The 17,512-nt window shown below is 40.3% G+C and overlaps 1 protein-coding gene across 1 annotated transcript in view; it reads right to left on the bottom strand.

Moving 5' to 3' along the window:
- The window catches only part of TTN (titin), a 509,207-nt gene that overhangs the window by 370,866 nt on the left and 120,829 nt on the right, over positions 1-17,512 (bottom strand). Inside the window, 21 exon segments of the mRNA XM_029605898.1 lie at positions 3,627-3,908; positions 4,137-4,415; positions 4,871-5,158; positions 5,274-5,552; positions 5,678-5,956; positions 7,318-7,596; positions 7,703-7,984; positions 8,104-8,382; positions 8,482-8,769; positions 8,866-9,144; positions 9,237-9,515; positions 9,631-9,909; positions 10,007-10,288; positions 10,398-10,676; positions 10,784-11,068; positions 11,186-11,464; positions 11,556-11,834; positions 12,568-12,846; positions 12,970-13,251; positions 13,745-14,308; positions 17,021-17,299. Coding sequence (XP_029461758.1) covers positions 3,627-3,908; positions 4,137-4,415; positions 4,871-5,158; positions 5,274-5,552; positions 5,678-5,956; positions 7,318-7,596; positions 7,703-7,984; positions 8,104-8,382; positions 8,482-8,769; positions 8,866-9,144; positions 9,237-9,515; positions 9,631-9,909; positions 10,007-10,288; positions 10,398-10,676; positions 10,784-11,068; positions 11,186-11,464; positions 11,556-11,834; positions 12,568-12,846; positions 12,970-13,251; positions 13,745-14,308; positions 17,021-17,299 — 6,180 coding nt within the window.

Below are 17,512 nucleotides of genomic sequence, written 5' to 3' on the forward strand. Positions count from 1 at the left end.
GGGCTGGATTAATCTAAGTATGCCTTGCAAGTCGGTTATATCTTTTATGTCCTCTTCTAAGATGAATGATATTGCCTTTGACATCTTTTGCAGAATATTTGGATATATGAAGTATTCTGGTGTTAAACACCTGGGTTGTTCTGGCATCATGACCAATGCTGGATCTGGAGAAGGTATATCTGATTCTACTATAATGGATTCACATGAGCTGCATGAATACTCAGATATAGTTCACATATAGTTTGTATATATGAGATTTCATATTTGTGCTTTTCTTCTCTTATATTCTCCTCAAAACATAAGGATAGAAGTTTTGATTGTAGGTGCCCCCACAACTTCTCTAATATGGGCTGAGGATGTTTGTTAATGAAGAATCTTTCCTTTATATGTTGCTGTGGTAGAATTTCTGTACATAATTTCTGTTGATTTTGTTTGGGGCTCCAGTGTATACTTTCTGCCTACTTTAACAGGTTCTGAGGAAGAGCTCGATAATGAAGACGGTACGCACATATGTCGGCGCCATGGTTTTGGCTCCAAGTTGGAATGTTTTTCCCACAATGATAATTCTCTGTGCTGATGCTTTGGCACCGGCGAATCTCTGCACCGATGCTTTGATGCCAGCAATTCTTTGTGCTGATATTTCAGTCCCAGTAATTCTCTGTGCTGATGGTTCAGCATCAGCGATTCTCAGCATCCATGCTTTTGCGCCAACGGTTCCTTGCCATAATTTTTCAGCACCGGTGCCTCTTAGCTCCAATGTTTTGGCTCTAATTTTGTTTTTTGCCTCTTTTGCGTGGACGGTTCACGGCTCTAAACTTGGTTCAGCGCTATGATGCTTAGGCATAGGTGTGCCTATGCTTTTTGTTGCCATACATGCCTCTAGACTTACCTGGCTTGGAGTTGTTTTTGAACTGGATTTCAATTTTGTTTCTTTCTTTGGGAACTCATATATTTTAGACTGGCACCCTCGAGGACATTCGTCAGCAGGGGCCACAGCTCAAAGAGTCATGATCCAGTCCCAGGCATTTTAGACAAAGGGCATGTAAATCTAGTATGGACATTTTGAGTCCACACTGTTGACATTTTTTGAATGGATTTTTTCTTTTCTTTAGACATCCTGAGAAAGAATGGGGATGCTGAGACAGAGCTGATTTCTGACCATTTGCTGTAGCAGAAGAAAATAGATCAAGGAGACTTGCGTGTGGGAACGCTAGCATGGGAAGGCCTCTGCATCCTCAGAAAGCAAAGTTGAACTTTCTGGGCTTTGAAAAAAAATGACTCAATTCAGTGCTGTTGGATGACATCACCCAATCACCCATCTTGACTGGCAGTTTGTTGTGCTTGTCCATGAAGAATCAGTTTTCCTATCCTGTGCATCTTTAAAGGCCATGACATCCTCTACAGGAAGCGTTATCTTGCAGGTCACAGTAGACACCAATGCATCCATCTTAGACACTCTATTCTCCACAGGAAAAGGATAAGCCTGTTGATTGCCTTACTTCCTTTGAGACCCTCTTCAGGAGTCTTTAATTCTATTAATACCATGTGCTTCAGCACCTTATGAAGAGGAAAAGTCTTAGCAGGCTTTTCAACCTCCTCAAAATAGGGTCCCCCCATCCAGCACCTCTTCCATCTTTGAGTCCAACATCAGGAGAGAAGATATCATCTCAGAAATGAGGAAAGCTAATTCTTCCTTTTTCCCACAATGATAATTCTCTGTGCTGATGCTTTGGCACCGGCTACTAAACTACTAAAGAATAAATACTGATGGATGATAATTCCCCTTCTTCCAAACAGTCCAAAGGACTTTCTATTTCTGCAACTTCCCCAGCTTTCTCAGAGACCCCAGAGGAGAATCGGGGATGTACATCCTTGAGCCAGATTCAGCACCTCTCTCAACAATGTCAGGCACTTTATGGTAAAGACACTGTGAGATAAAACAAACAGAGCAGAAACAGAGTCATGAGTTGCCACTTCAGGGTTATTAGGATCCCTGGCCCCAGGGCCCTCCTGCATAGCCAAAGAGACTTGGTGCATTTCCTGCATAAATTCTGTAGAAAATGTTTCAGGCTGGGAGAGGGGGGGCCTTGATTTGACACTAGTGACCCCTCTTCCTCCAGAGTCAAAACTGGAGAGCCCAGACATCCTGCCTGGGCACTCTAGGCCGAGTCAGGCTGCATGACAATGCCAACTTGGTGAACATTTTCGTTAAAATTATATCCCCCCCCCCCCCCCCCCCAGAACTGACCATGGGTCTTAAATGCTCTGACAAAGCCAAAATTACAGAAACCATGGCATCGCAGGAAGGGCAGAAAATGCCCATAGTACCTGCCATATGCCAGCCCCAACAGTCTCTGAAGTGCCAGCCCTTATCTGACATTCTTGAGAAGCAAAAAACATTCATCCAAGAGACCTCAGCTTCCCTTTGCAAGGCTGGCAGGAAGGACAAGACTCAGTGGAACTCGTTTGTACTTTCTTCCTGCACCTGTTCTGTGAAAGCAGGCCACAGCTGAAAGGCCTCATTTCCCAGAGCCACTGAAAGCGTTGGCTGACTCTTTTTATTTTTAAACAGCTCTGAGATGTACATCTTACCTCCAGAGTGGTGCAGGCCTGAGGTTGGGGTGGGGAAGGAGGAAGGGGGAAGCGGTGGGACTAATGAAGGGGAAAAAGCAAAAAAGGAAAGCAAGCTCTGCTGGAGACTCACCCTTGTCCCTCAACATTAGCTTAATCTGGGCCCTGAGGTGTAAGAGAGACCTCTTGGACCTTGCTCTACCATATTCCTGCAGAGTTCAAAGGGATGCCACAATTTCACCCTGCCTATGGGTGCCAAAATCTTAAATCTAGTCTTGTTGTTTCGCTCCTGGAGTAAACTGGATTGTTTGCAGGCTGTGGTGGCTTTTATTGGATCAATGTAAGTATTATCCAAAAATGTTATACATGATCTATCAAGACCACATAGGTCTCGTCTTCAGATGTGAATAATGTCTCTGACCTGACATCTGAAGATGGGACCTCTGTGGTTTCAGAAATGAATGTGCAATATTTTTAGATAATTCATATGTGATCCAGTAAAGATTTTCTGAATCTATCTAGAATCCCATGATTAGAATGTAATTTGAATATTATGTTATTGTATGTTCTAAGTAAAATTGATTTTTGTTGTATGAAGGCAGATTACATAATTTTGTAAAAACTAGGAATGCCTCTACCAAGTGGAACAGAACTGGTGAGAGCCCCTTGATAAGAAGCTAGCAGCACCTCACTGATCATGCAAGAATCAGCCTTCCTCTTGGCTCTTCCAGTGTGCTTGGTGCTGATTTCTTAAACTATCCCCATAAGGCCAGCAAGATCTCAGTAATAATAGTGCCCTGTGTTTTTACAGGATCATTTTCAGGGTGGTGAGGTGACGGAAGTAGAGAAGGCTGATCATGATTGCTGAATTTAATCATCAAATCTTTTAAGCACCTAGCAACATCTCTGCTTATCAAAATAAGCTGAGAAAGAAGAGAGAAAGATAGAAAACTGGGAGCAAGCCATTCTGAGTTACCAGGGCAATGAAAACTAGGGCACAGCAAAAGAGAAAAAAAGAGAAATAAAAAGCAACATAGGGAATATTGATTTCTGACCTTTTACTATGAACTTTGTACTGCAACTTGCACTACCAGCATCATTGTGAGCTTCACATGTGTAATCTCCACTGTCTTCAGTGCTGAGATTGAAAATTTCAAGTACTGGCATAGAATCCACAAATGTCATATTATACTTTTCACTGGCTTTTACTTCATTGTCATTTCTATACCACACAACTTTTATTTCTGGGGATCCACTTATTTTGCATTCAAGTCGAGCCGCATCTCCCTGTTTCACTATTTTTGATGGTTCTAACTTCTTGACAAACTTTGGAGGTTCTATGAAAAGAGAAAAAAACAAGTTGGATCAAGAGGAAAATTAATGTAAATTTCACAAATCTGCATAAAGACTGCAGTCAATTCTGGGGAAAAAGTACAAATAAAATTGTACTATCAAAGACGAAAAATTATAACATCAAAGACAAACAATTATTTTGTAGAAAACATGCAAAACTTGAATTACAAACATAAAAAGACAGAGACATTAAAGCAGTTAAATCTCTGCACCTGTTAAAGCTAAAACTGCAGTACAAGAAGCGCTACCAACATCATTGGTAACTTGGCATGTATAGTGACCAGCCTTTGAAACATCCACCGAAAAGAGATTCAAGAAACCCGTTGATCCTTCTATCCCAAAAAAACACTTAGGTCCTGGTAAAATTTCCATTTCTTCTTTGAACCACTTTATTGTAAATGGTGGGGATCCTCTTACTACAGTCTTAAAGTCCACCAAAGAATCCGGTATGGCTTTCTGGTGCTCAAGTTTTTCAATGAAGCTCGGTGGCTCTACAATTTTTAAGAAAGAATTTTTTTACATTACAGTGTAAATAAGCGACTTTTCTGTGTTTCAGCAAAGTAAAGAAAAAAAGAAGCTCAAGCAAAACATTTTTTATGTTTAAGCTGCTCAATACTTCTTGAGGCAACTGAAATTTCACACTCACAGGGGAAAGATAAATGGGTAACCTGCACGGAGAGGTAGTTACTACCCTTAACAGAAGGCATGGGGGTAACCCGCACGGCATGGTAAAGTGGCAATTACAACCATTCGCAACCTGCTGAGCAGACTAGATGGACCATTTGGACTTTATCTGCTGTCATTACTATGTTATTATGTTAAGTGGTATGGCATATGGTAAGTAGGAGAGATTTCGATATTCATTAGTTTTGAGATTATGATAAAACCTATCTGTAATGTTAATGCTGCAGCAATTTCAGAAGCTTGAAAGCTTAGAGTTCCAAACCTTTGACTGTTAAGATGGCACTGCATTCATCACGTCCTGCCACATTTAACACCTGGCATGTGTAATTTGCAGTATCAGTCAGCTCCAGATTATTAACCATCAATGACACCGTAGTTTCATGACAAAGATGCCTATATTTTGCACTATCGGATAGCTCATTTCCATCCTTGTACCATTTAGCAGTAATAGGTAGTGAACCAGAAAGTTTGCATTCCATTTGAACAGAAGATCCAAGAACTTTATCCATTTTCATTAGTTTTTTGGTAAACGATGGAGGAATTGCTTGATCTGTCCAACAAAAATTGGTAGAGCACATCTAGTTATCTTCTTGTATTCCCTCAGAAGTACATATAAATAATTATATGATTTCATAAAGACAACTAAATTAAAGGAAGGTACAAACCTAGTACAGTCAATAAAGCCGTGCAGCTACTGCTTCCAAAGTCATTTTCAACCTTGAAAGTATATTCACCACTGTTTTCCTCCATTATTGAGTGAATCCTGAAGCTGGCAATATTATTGTCAAAACTCATTGTGTAGTATCTACTAGGCATAAGCTGCCTGCCATCCTTAAACCATTTAACTTGAAGTTCTGGGGTTCCAGCTACGGTACATTCCAGAGTCACTGGGTCTCGCTCAGTCACTTTAACTGACTTGGCTTTTTCTATGATTTTAGCAGGTTCTGGAGTAAGAGTAAATATGTGAATTAGTAGAATTCTTATAAACTGTACTGGTACATATAAAATGGCTTATCTGTTTATTCTATAATTAGTATGAATTAAGTATATAACTATATGACTCACAAACCTTGAACTATGAGAGAAGCAAAACACTTTTCAAGTCCTGCCTCGTTTGTAGCCTGACATGTGTATCTTCCAGTGTGAAGAGTTTCAACAGTTGTTATTTCCAAAGTAGCCACATTGTTTTCAAAGGAGATAGCAATGTTATCATCTTCCTCTATAATTTTATCATCTTTTATCCATGATACAGATAAAGGATGAGAACCTGCCACCATGCACTGGAATATAGCTGAACTTTCCAAAACGGTAAGGACGTTTTCTATCTTCTTTACAAACGAGGGTGGATCTGTTTTTAAGGAAATCACATAAAAAATGTTATAATTACTGTTTTCCTGAAAGAAGCTGTCCTGAAAATATACTAAATGACATAACTTCTTGGAGACAGCCCAATGGCTAAGTGGTAGTGCTGCATAGGGATGTGAATCGTTTTAGGACGATTAAAATTATCGTCCGATAATTTTAATATCGTCTTAAACCGTTATGGAACACAATACAATAGAGATTCTAACGATTTATCGTTATAAATCGTTAGAATCGTGAGCCGGCACACTAAAACCCCCTAAACCCCACCCCCGACCCTTTAAATTAAATCCCCCACCCTCCCGAACCCCCCCCCAAATGACTTAAATAACCTGCGGGTCCAGCGGCGGTCCGGAACGGCAGCGGTCCGGAACGGGCTCCTGCTACTGAATCTTGTTGTCTTCAGCCGGCGCCATTTTCCAAAATGGCGCCGAAAAATGGCGGCGGCCATAGACGAACACGATTGGATGGCAGGAGGTCCTTCCGGACCCCCGCTGGACTTTTGGCAAGTCTTGTGGGGGTCAGGAGGCCCCCCCCAAGCTGGCCAAAAGTTCCTGGAGGTCCAGCGGGGGTCAGGGAGCGATTTCCCGCCGCGAATCGTTTTCGTACGGAAAATGGCGCCGGCAGGAGATCGACTGCAGGAGGTCGTTCAGCGAGGGTTCCGGCGCCTCAGGAGCCCGTTCCGGACCGCTGCCGTTCCGGACCGCCACTGGACCCGCAGGTTATTTAAGTCATTTGGGGGGGTTCGGGAGGGTGGGGGATTTAATTTAAAGGGTCGGGGGTGGGTTTTAGGGGGTTTTAATGTGCCGGTTTTGTGATTTTACGTTTTTTCGATTTTTCACGATTTTTCACGATATTTCACGATATTTTACCCCCCCAAACGGCAACAATACGATTCCCTCCCCCTCCCAGCCGAAATCGATTGTTAAGACGATCGAGGACACGATTCACATCTCTAGCACTGCTGCATGCTGCTTTGCAGGAGACCTGGCTTCAGTTTCAGAAGCTGCTCCTCAGGCCGGCCGGGGCTGGGGACACTGTGAAGGCAGTGTTCATAGCCCTGCAGAGGAAGGAAGCCCCAGGCATCCTATTGGCCAGAGGGAGCCACAGTGTATGGTCTTTAGTTGAGGATTGTCACTGTGATGACTGGACTAGATGATTGGAGTTAACAATGGCAGATAGTCCTGAGCAGTTATAAAAGAACACTCATGGCATTTTAAATTCACTAGACGCCTGTTCCAATTGAGCTAGAATTCTAAAAAGGAATAGGTGAAAAGTGCTAAGATGCACAATACTCATTCCTCAGCCACCCATAACTCTTGTGCTTTTATATTTATTATAACTAACCTTTCAAACTGACAGTTGTCGTGCAAGAACAGCTTCCTGCATCGTTTGAAATAACACACTGATAGTCACCAGCATCTGAAAAATCACACTTCAGTATGTGAAGATTAAACACCGAGTCCGTGTGGGTAACTGTATATTTTTTACCAATTCGAATCTCCTTATTATTCCTGAGCCATGACACCTGGAATGGCGGGGTACCTCTAACTTCACACTCTAGCACCACATCGTTCAGTTTAACTACGTCAACAGGTTCCAGCTTTCTTTTAAAAGTTGGGGGCTCTAAAAAAAAAACCAAAACAAATTCAAAAGGAAAGTTCAAAGCTGCTTCCTAAAAATGAAAAATGGAAAATACTTTTCTCTGTGAACAAAAGTTCATATAACTAACCTTTCACTTTCACTTCGGTGCTGCAACTCTCACTACCAGCTTCATTGGAAGCTTCACAAACATAAATTCCACTGTCTTCCACATTAGAATTGACAATTTCAAGCATGGCAAAACCATCCACAAATGAAATTCTGTACTTATCACCAGTAGTTATTTCATTGCCATCCATATACCAAGTAACCTTGATTTCAGGTGTCCCTGTAATCTGGCATTCAAAGTATGTAGATTCTCCTTTTCTCAGTAATTCTACTGGATTAGGCTTCTTAACAAACCTTGGAGGCTCTAAATATGAACACAAATGTAAGGCTCGTTTACTTAGTTTAAAATGCATCTTAACTCTTTTTATCTCACACATAAAAAAGGAATAAGAAGACAAAACAAAATCTGAAAAAGATGCAGACCTTTAACAAACAATGTTGTTTTGCAAGATACTGTGCCCACAGCATTGCTGATTTGACAGGTGTAGCTTCCTGAATCAGAAACCTTTGCTGAAAACAGCTCTAGAATACTTGAGGACTCATCCTTCCAGACTGACAAAGCTGCTCCTGAACGAAGCTCTTTGCTCTCTTTAAACCATTTTATTACCATAGGAGTGGTCCCATTCATAAGAGCCTTGAATTGTACTCTAGAACCAGGTAAAATGTCCTGTGATAGTGGCTTTTCAACAAAGTATGGAGGTTCTATGTAAGTGAAAAAGAGGAAAAGATATTTAAGAATGAGGAACATCCAAACTGTATCTAGAGCAACTCTTGTAAGAGAATAAAAATAAAAGTTCAGACCTTTAACTGTTAAATATCCACTGCAGTGATTACTTCCTGCTTTATTTGTCGCAGCACACGTATAAGTTCCACTATCTGTGGCTTCAAGTTGATTAATTTCCATAAATGCAATATTGTCATGAAAAGAATATTTGTGTTTTTCTGTGGCCACTATCTCCAGATCATCTTTGAACCACGTCACATAAATAGGTTGTGAACCAGACACTATACATTCAAGATGAACGAAAGACCCTTTCATGCTGTCCATTTTCTTTAACTTTTTGATGAATGAAGGTGGTATGATAAGATCTAAGCAACACAGAGCAAAAAATATACTCAGTTTACAGTTCTTCAGCAAAGAGAGTACTCACATGTTTATCGTAAAAAAGAAGGACCAATACAAACCTAACACGTTGACAAAAGCTTTACAGCTGCTTTGTCCAACATCATTTTGAACTTCAAAAGTATATTCTCCACTATCACTTTTGTCTGTAGACATAACCTTTAGTATAGAGGATGTATCCGTAACACTGATTTTATATTTGGGTCCAAATACCAATTCTTTTCCTTCCTTGTACCACCTAGCCTTAATTTCTTTAGTTCCCGCAAATCTACACTGTAAGATTGCTGGATCTCCTTCGGTGACATCTATAGTCTCAGCTTTGTCTGTAATTGTTGCTGGTTCTGTAGTAAATATAAGAATATATGTATTAAGTGTCTCTGAACAACTGTATTTCATATTACTAATGTTAAATCCATTGCCAAACAGAACTAACCTTTTACAGTTAGCACAGCAGAGCATCTTTGCATCCCTGCATCATTCCTAGCCTGGCAGGAATATTTTCCACCATGATTTGCTTCAATATTACTAATCTGGAGCACAGCAACGTTGTTCTGAAATACTGTTTTTATGTTGTTATCTTCAATAACTTCATCATTGTCTTTCAACCAAGATATAGAGATTGGCAAGGAGCCTTTAAGAATGCATTGAAACGTAACTGTGCCTCCTATCAATGAGCTAAGGTTCTCGGTCTTCTTTATAAATGATGGGGGTTCTATCAGGAAAAAAACAAACAAACCATACACTCTCAGTGAACATTACCTATATTTTAAAACTGGGTTGCTTAAAAAAACGCTATGTCAAAATATGTTTTCCTACATTATACTAACCTTTCAAAATCAACTCAGAACCACAAAGGCAGCCTCCCACATCGTTATATACTCTGCATTGATATTCACCCACATCAGAAGAATCAAACCTGACGATATTTAGGCTAACCAAGGACTCTTGTGTAGACATTCTGTACTTTCTGCTGCTTCTAATCTGTTTGTTGTCCTTGAACCAAGACACTTCAAATGGAACTGTGCCTGACAATACACCCTCCAAAACAATATCTGAATCTCTCAATACTTCAGTTGGCTCAAATGCTTTCTCAAAAGAAGGTGGCTCTAAAGTGAAAAAAAAAATTGTTCGTTTTGATTAATGTTAAAGGAATTTTGGAATTGCACTGCAATGTGAAATGAGAAAACCAAAATCTAAACCAACCTTTAACTGTGATAGTACTACTGCAGCTATCAGTGCCAGCTTCATTCTGTGCTTCACAAGCATATTCACCACTGTCATTAACGGCAACATTTATAAGTTTAAGTACTGCCACTGAGTGTAGAAAAGATATCTTGTACTTGTCACTCTCTGTAATTTCCCTATCATTCTTGAACCATTTAATTTGAATCTTGGGTGTGCCAGTAACTTTACATTCCAGCTGGGCAGAATCTCCTTGTTTTAGTAGTTGCGAAGGTTCTAGCTTCTCAGTGAAGGTTGCAGGTTCTATGGAATTAAGAAATGTGTTAGGATAAAGAAAGAGGAAGAAAACAGAAATAAGAGAACTTCTAGGGTATTAACTCAGAAGATGACAAAGAAGAAAGATGATGCAAACCTTTGACAAACAAGTTTGCACTGCAAGAAATTGCACCAGCAGCATTGTTGACTTTGCAAAGATAATTCCCAGAATCAGAATTTTTTACTGCATAGAGTTCCAATGAACTTCCAAAGGCTTCTTTTGTGATATAGCAGGCCCCTCCAGTTGTAAGTTCTTCATTTCCCTTATACCATTTGATTGTCAGTGGTGCTGTTCCTTTGAAGGTAGTCTTCAAACATACTATAGATCCTGGTAGTACATCTTGAGAGTCAGGTTTTACAATGAAGCTTGGTGGTTCTAAATTTCATTAAGAAAATATAATAGCAAGTCATTATATATATGTAGGAGAGAACGAACCACTAACCAAATCAAAAAGAAGTGATATAAGAAAACATTCATCAAACCTTTAACAGTAAGTGTGCCACTGCTTTCTTTACTTCCAGCAGAATTGGTTGCTCTGCAGGTGTAAATCCCTGCATCATGTATGTCTAGTTGATATATTTCCAAGGATGCAGAACCATCCACAAATGATATTCTGTATTTTTCACCAGTAAGCTCTGTTTCATTCTTAAACCAGGAAATGCTCAGAGGTAAGGAGCCGGAGATTTTACATTCAAAACGACATGAGGCACTAACTATGCCATCAATGTTTCGTAATGGTTTTGTAAACAGTGGGACAATAGCACGATCTGTTTATGTTAGAATAAAAAAAGAATAGAATATAAAGATAGTTAATGTAAGACCTGAATTAAACTGAGGAATTTTTTAAATAAGAAATTTCATGATTTATAAAATCAGATACCAACCTAACACGGTAAACATGGTCTTGCAACTGCTACTGCCAACATCGTTTGAAACCTCAAAAACATATTCGCCGCTATCTTGCATTTCAACAGAATAAAATTTTATGTATGCGATGTTGTTCTTGAAACTTGTTCTGTACTTTTTACTGGAAACCAATTCTTTCCCATGTTTAAACCACTTTACTTTAAGTTCTGGAGTGCCTGCCACAGTACATTCCAAAGTTGCTGGGTCTCCTGCAGTAACCTGAATCAGTTCCACTTTCTCAATTATTGTAGCAGGTTCTATAATAAAAATAAAATATTACTAAGATATCCATTTATCAAATTAGTTTCATACTCTAAATGAAACAGATGTTTAGGCTCCTGCACTAACCTTTAACTGTTAACTCGCCAAAACATGTTTGACTTCCTGCATCATTTTCTGCCAAACACGTGTACTTGCCGGCATGATTAATCTGCACATCAATGATATGCAGAGTTGCAATGCTATTTTCAAAAATTATTTTGACTTTGTCATTTTCCTTGACAGTCTCTTTTCCCTTCATCCAAGTTATAGAAATAGGTTCTGAGCCTTTAACGACTGACTGCAAGGTAACTGTGTCTCCAATTAGTGTGGTGACATTTTCTATCTTCTTCACAAATGATGGTGGGTCTAATTCAAGGAAAGAAACACATTCATATTTTACTATGTTCCCTGGAAGTGTCTAACAATATTTGAAATATTTAGCCGAATGTACAGAAATAGTTCACTGTACTATCTACAAGAATAGACTATCATTTAATGGCACTGGTTTCCAAAAACGTTCCCCAAAAGCCCCAGAACAGTACACAAGCAAAATAGGATCCAAAGAAGGGATTTGTTCCCAGGCCCTACGAACAAGACTTTGCTTTAATCTGTCTTTTTGAATGTAGTTCTTGAAAGGGCAGATACAAACTCCATTGTCGACTAGTTTCTAATGTCATTAATGAGCTCAGAGGTATTAAAAAGAAATCAGCAAAATAAAACTACAAGCTAAGAATGAAAAAAGAAAGTGAGAAAGGAGAGAGGTTTGGCAAAAGAACTTGGGGTGAAGAAGGGGGCCTTGGGTGTTTATTTAAATATAAGAACATGTATGCTCATCTACCCAAGAATGACATAGGATCAAAGAGGGAGGCAATAAAACTGACTTAGATACGGGGCTATATCCTACGGATGGTCCAGCTTGTATGATGACAGCTGGGAGATTGCCTCACTTAAAGCAGTGTAGGCAGAGTCAACCAGGTAGACTGGGTGGGCAAGGTAGTCCTTATCTGCAGATATCTATTATGTATGAAAAATTCTGCTTATCAAACAAAATTTCTCTCATTACAGTTTATTACACAAATAGTCTTATGCACTTACTAACCTTTCAGTGTGTATGTTGAACTGCAGGAGCACTTTCCAACTTCATTAGCTACAGTGCACTCATATTCCCCAACATCTGCACTATTAAAAGAAGAAATCTCCAGACCAGCAAGAGACTTCTGAAATGTCAGCCTGTATTTTTTACTGCTTCGTATCTGCTTTTTGTCTTTGTACCAGCTAATTTCAAATGGGCCAGTACCGGTAAGCTCACATTGAAGAATGGCATTTGATCCTCTTACTATCTCTTCTGGTTCAAGAGCTTTGGTGAAAGAAGGAGGTTCTATAAAAGCATTAAATAATCAATAAGTAATTATGTTCACATACCAGAATATATTTTTCTCTCTAATAAAAGAGCTAATTATTTATATATAGAGAGCGAGAGACAGAAAGAGAGTAAACAAACCTTTGACAATTATTTCAGAACTGCAACTGTCACTGCCAGCATCATTAACTGCTTCGCAAGAATAATTTCCACTATCAGAAACTTTCATATCATTCATGTCAAGCACAGCCTCAGAGTTGATAAATGACATTCTGTGAGTATCACTTGTCCTAATTTCCGTGTTATTCTTGAACCAAGTGACATGGATCACAGGGGAGCCTTTTATCTTGCAGCGCAAGTGGGCCGATTCACCCTGTCTTAACAAATAAGATGGCTCCACCTTCTTCAGAAATGACGGCGGTTCTAAAGAAAGAGTTCAATAAGATAAATGCTGAAACATGAAAAGTTAATTTAAGATTACCAGACAAATAATGCAAAACATGATTTTAGTAGCAGTCTCAGACAAAGATAAGTGGGACAGACAGAAATTCCCTTTCCCCAGTGAAGCGAAGATTGCAATGAAAAACTCTTGAATTAAACATATATAAAAGGCATACACTCGGACTTTTAGAAGAGAGCTGAACATGTATTGACAACAAACATGCTGTGCAATTCAATAACAACACAGTGTAAGATTTCTTAGAAAATAGATATTGTAAAATTCCAAATTCTCGTGCATAACTAGCATGCTACCTGAATGAACAGATTTTAAGCAAATGAAGTGAATTTCACAGGGCTACTTTCATGATATTTAGTACCTTTGTTTACAGGTTGCAGAGAATTAAAAAAAATGTTTATCAGAAGAAATCAGAAGAAGAATGGAAGGTATTGCATGGCACTGTATCAATTATCTTACCTCTTATTGTTACTGATGCAGAGCAGGAACTGCTCCCAGCCTCGTTTGAAGCAGTGCATACATAATTCCCAGAATCCTTAAGCTTAGCCACAGGAATTTCAAGGGATGCTACTTTGTCTTCAAAATATATCCTGTAATCCTTGCCTGGGAGCACTTTTTGCCCGTCTTTAATCCACACCACTGAAACCTTTCTGTCTTCATCTACTTGGCATTCAAGACGTATTGTTTTGTTGACAGCAGAGTGCAAAGAAGTTAACTCTTTAATGAAATTTGGCTTATCAATAACTGTCAGCTCAGCCTGACAAATATCAGTTCCAAACTTGTTAGAGGCTTTGCAAGAATAAATGCCTTTTTCTGTAGTAGTTATATTTGAGATCTCTAAAACATGCTTGTTGTTGGCAGCTGAAATCCTGTAGTTTCCAGTTGAAGAAATGGTAAAACCATCTTTTTGCCAGACTGCTTCAATCACAGGGGTACCTGACACTGTACCTTGGAATTTCACAGTCTTACCAACAAAAGAAGTTATAGACTCAGGTCTGGTAATAAAGGTTGGAGAAAAAGCTTCTGCAAGAAAAACATTGATCATAATTGTGAGTTTCCTCTAAAATTACAATATTCTCTATTCATGACAGTGACGGAAATTAAAAATGTTGTCTTCAGCCATTCATTTTCAATTAGATTTTTAAAAAAAGGGCCATACTGTAAAGAAATCCAGAGCTCGCTGGAGAAAATGAAATACCACTCTTTATGGCAAAGCTGAATGGTAATGCGCACCAAAATGTTAAAAAAAGAAAGGTCAGTTTTATTCAACTTAGAGCTTGGAAATCACCTGTCGCTCCTTTATTACAGAAAGCTCAAAAGGAGCAAAGAAAAGAATTGGTCAAGAGGTCCATATTTAAGGAGACGGTGAGTGGATAAGTTATCCAGATATTCAGTGGGAGTCATCAGGATAGGCCTGCTGCGGAATATATCCAAATAAAGTCTTCTCAACCAGACTTACCCACATAAATGGAGCGGGACAGTGCTGAATATCATTGCTAGGAAAGCTCCAGTACTGCCTCTTTTTTGGCAAGTAAATTCGGCAATGATTTGCTGGGACAAAATGTATCTGCTTAAAGGAGGAGGACGGGGATAATTTAAATCCTGAATAGTTGTCTGGCTAACAAATCTTTTAAAGATGGACCTCCTACCTAAAGCTTAAAGTTTTGCTTTGCTGAAAGCAAAAACAATGTAATTTTTCTCTCTGAGATTCTGCTTCATTTTTGTATTACAAATTTGTACAGGATCACAGGTACCATATACAGAAGACGGACATGTTGCAAATATTGTTTCATTCAGCAAAGTGGTAATCTGTGCTGTTTTCTATGCCTAAACAGTCATTTTATATCATAGTAATAAACAGAGTTATGCATTGGCAGAGTGTAAATAAAAGTTAACCCCTAAAAAAATGAAATATGGATTTAAAAAAATTGTTTTCTTTGGCTGCTCCTCAAATACCTTTGTAAGAGACTGAGTTGCCATTGACAGCCAAAGTCTGTATTTTAGGAGTCATTTTAAATTCTGACCTGAATTTTCAGACATAAATATCCAATGTAGCATAGGCTTGCTTTGCACAGTTTTGAGTTGTTTTGACATTTATGTCCCTATCTTTCTCTTAGTAATCTGGTGACTGTGATACTTGACAATCAGTAGCCATCTTGTTTACTGCCACGTATTATACATGGGTCTAATTCAGTCCCAAACACAGTGGCACATATTATCCAAAACACAGTGGCACATATTCTGTTAGGTATGAAAATGAATGAGCATATCACAACAGCTTTGAAATTACTAATTGGCTTCCAGTATCTTTCAGAATACCATTTAAGATCTTGTCTCTGGTGTTTAAGATCTTAAACAGTTCTGGATGCTCACGAGATAATGCATATTTAAAGTACTGTTAATACGCATAAATTATACTGCATGTGCCTACAGCACTTTTAGCTGATGTTAAAGTTTGTGAAAAGGTTAGCGAACTGTAGTACATTGACCTTGAAGAATGTTACTTCAACAGCTTAATACACATAGGGCCAGATTTTAAAAGGGTTACGCTGGGCCTATTTTAAAAAGGCCTGGCGACGCGCTTAAAGCCCCGGGATGCGTGTAAGTCCCAGGGCTTTACTAAAGGTGCGGTCCGGGAGCGGGGTTGTCCTGGGGCAGGGTGGGGGAGGGGCCAGAGGCCTCCGACAGAGCGGCCATTGCCACTGTATCAGAGGATTGTGTGCTGGCAAGCTGCCGGCAGGCGCAAAAGGTAAGATAAGTTTGGGGGGGGGGGGGGGTTAGAGTAGGGCTGGGGGGGAGTTAGGGGAAGGAGTGGGAAGGTCAGGTAAGGGGGGACAGAATGGGGGAAGGCAGTGCGGCTCGGCGTGCGCAAGGTGCACAATTGTGTACCCCCTTGCGTGCGCCAGATAGCACGTGTACATGTAGGCCGCGCGCGCTTCTTTTAAAATCTGCCCCATTCAGCATACACTAAGGGGTAGATTTTCAAAAAACGCGAATAGGCGAACTTTTGCTGGCGCATCAGGTGCCAGCAAAAGTACGCTGGATTTTAGTAGATACGCGCGGAGCCGCGCGTATCCACTAAAATCCTGGATCGGCGCGCGCAAGGCTATGAATTCTGTATAGCAGGCGCGCGCCGAGCCGCGCAGCCTACCCCTGTTCCCTCCAAGGCCGCTCCGAAATCGGAGCGGCCTTGGAGGGAATCCTCTAACGCCCTCCCCTCACCTTCCCCTCCCTTCCTCTACCTAACCCACCCGCCCGGCCCTGTCTACACCCCCCCTTACCTTTCTCCGGGGATTTACGCCTCCCGGAGGGAGAAGTAAATCCCCGTGCGCCAGCGGGCCGCTAGCGCGCCGGGACGCGATCTGGGGGCGGGCGGGCCCCGGGCCGTAGCCACGCCCCCGGGCCCGCCCCCGGAACGCTCCTGACACGCCCCCTCCGAAAACCCCGGGACTTACGCGAGTCCCGGGGCTCTGCGCACGCCGTTAGGCCTATGTAAAATAGGCCTAACGGCGCGCAGGGCCCTGCTCGCCTAAATCCGCCCGGTTTTGGGCGGATTTAGGCAAGCAGGGCTCTTAAAATCCGCCCCTATATGTAGTACATACTGCATATATTAAACTACAGTTAATGTGCAGTATAAAATCATATCCTTTAATATCATTTTAACAAAACGACAGTATCACAACTCAAAATAAAATGTATCTATATACAGGAAATAAAAATGTTCAGTGTACTTACCCGACACAGACAGAGTTGCTGTGCAGGTTACGCTTCCATATTGATTTGAAGCCTTACAACTGTATTCTCCACAGTCAACAACTTGAGATTTTAAAACTTCCAGAGTAGAGAGGTAATTTTTTGTCTGTATTGAGTATTTGTCACTTTCAGAAATTTCTCGACCAGCCTTAAACCATTGGAATCTTACATTAGGAGCAACTTCAATTTCACAGGTGAACTTTGCAGCATGGCCAACAGCTACCTCCACGGACTGAATTCTCTTTCTCAATACGGGTGCAACTAGAATTAAAAACACAAGTTTGATATAGACCTCGCAAGATTTAAAGTATCTGTCCATTGCTTCTACACAACAGTTAAGATGTGGCCAGCTGGAATTAGAGAAGTGGTGGTTTGCTAGCAGTCCAGGGAAAGTGACAGCAATCCTAGGGAAATGACTGTAAAGGAAATGGCTGTTAAAGCAAAAGGAGATTTAAAAAGGATTCAATCTAGTAA

Source organism: Rhinatrema bivittatum, chromosome 6 (genome assembly GCF_901001135.1).
Source record: "Rhinatrema bivittatum chromosome 6, aRhiBiv1.1, whole genome shotgun sequence".
Classification (NCBI taxonomy): domain Eukaryota; kingdom Metazoa; phylum Chordata; class Amphibia; order Gymnophiona; family Rhinatrematidae; genus Rhinatrema; species Rhinatrema bivittatum.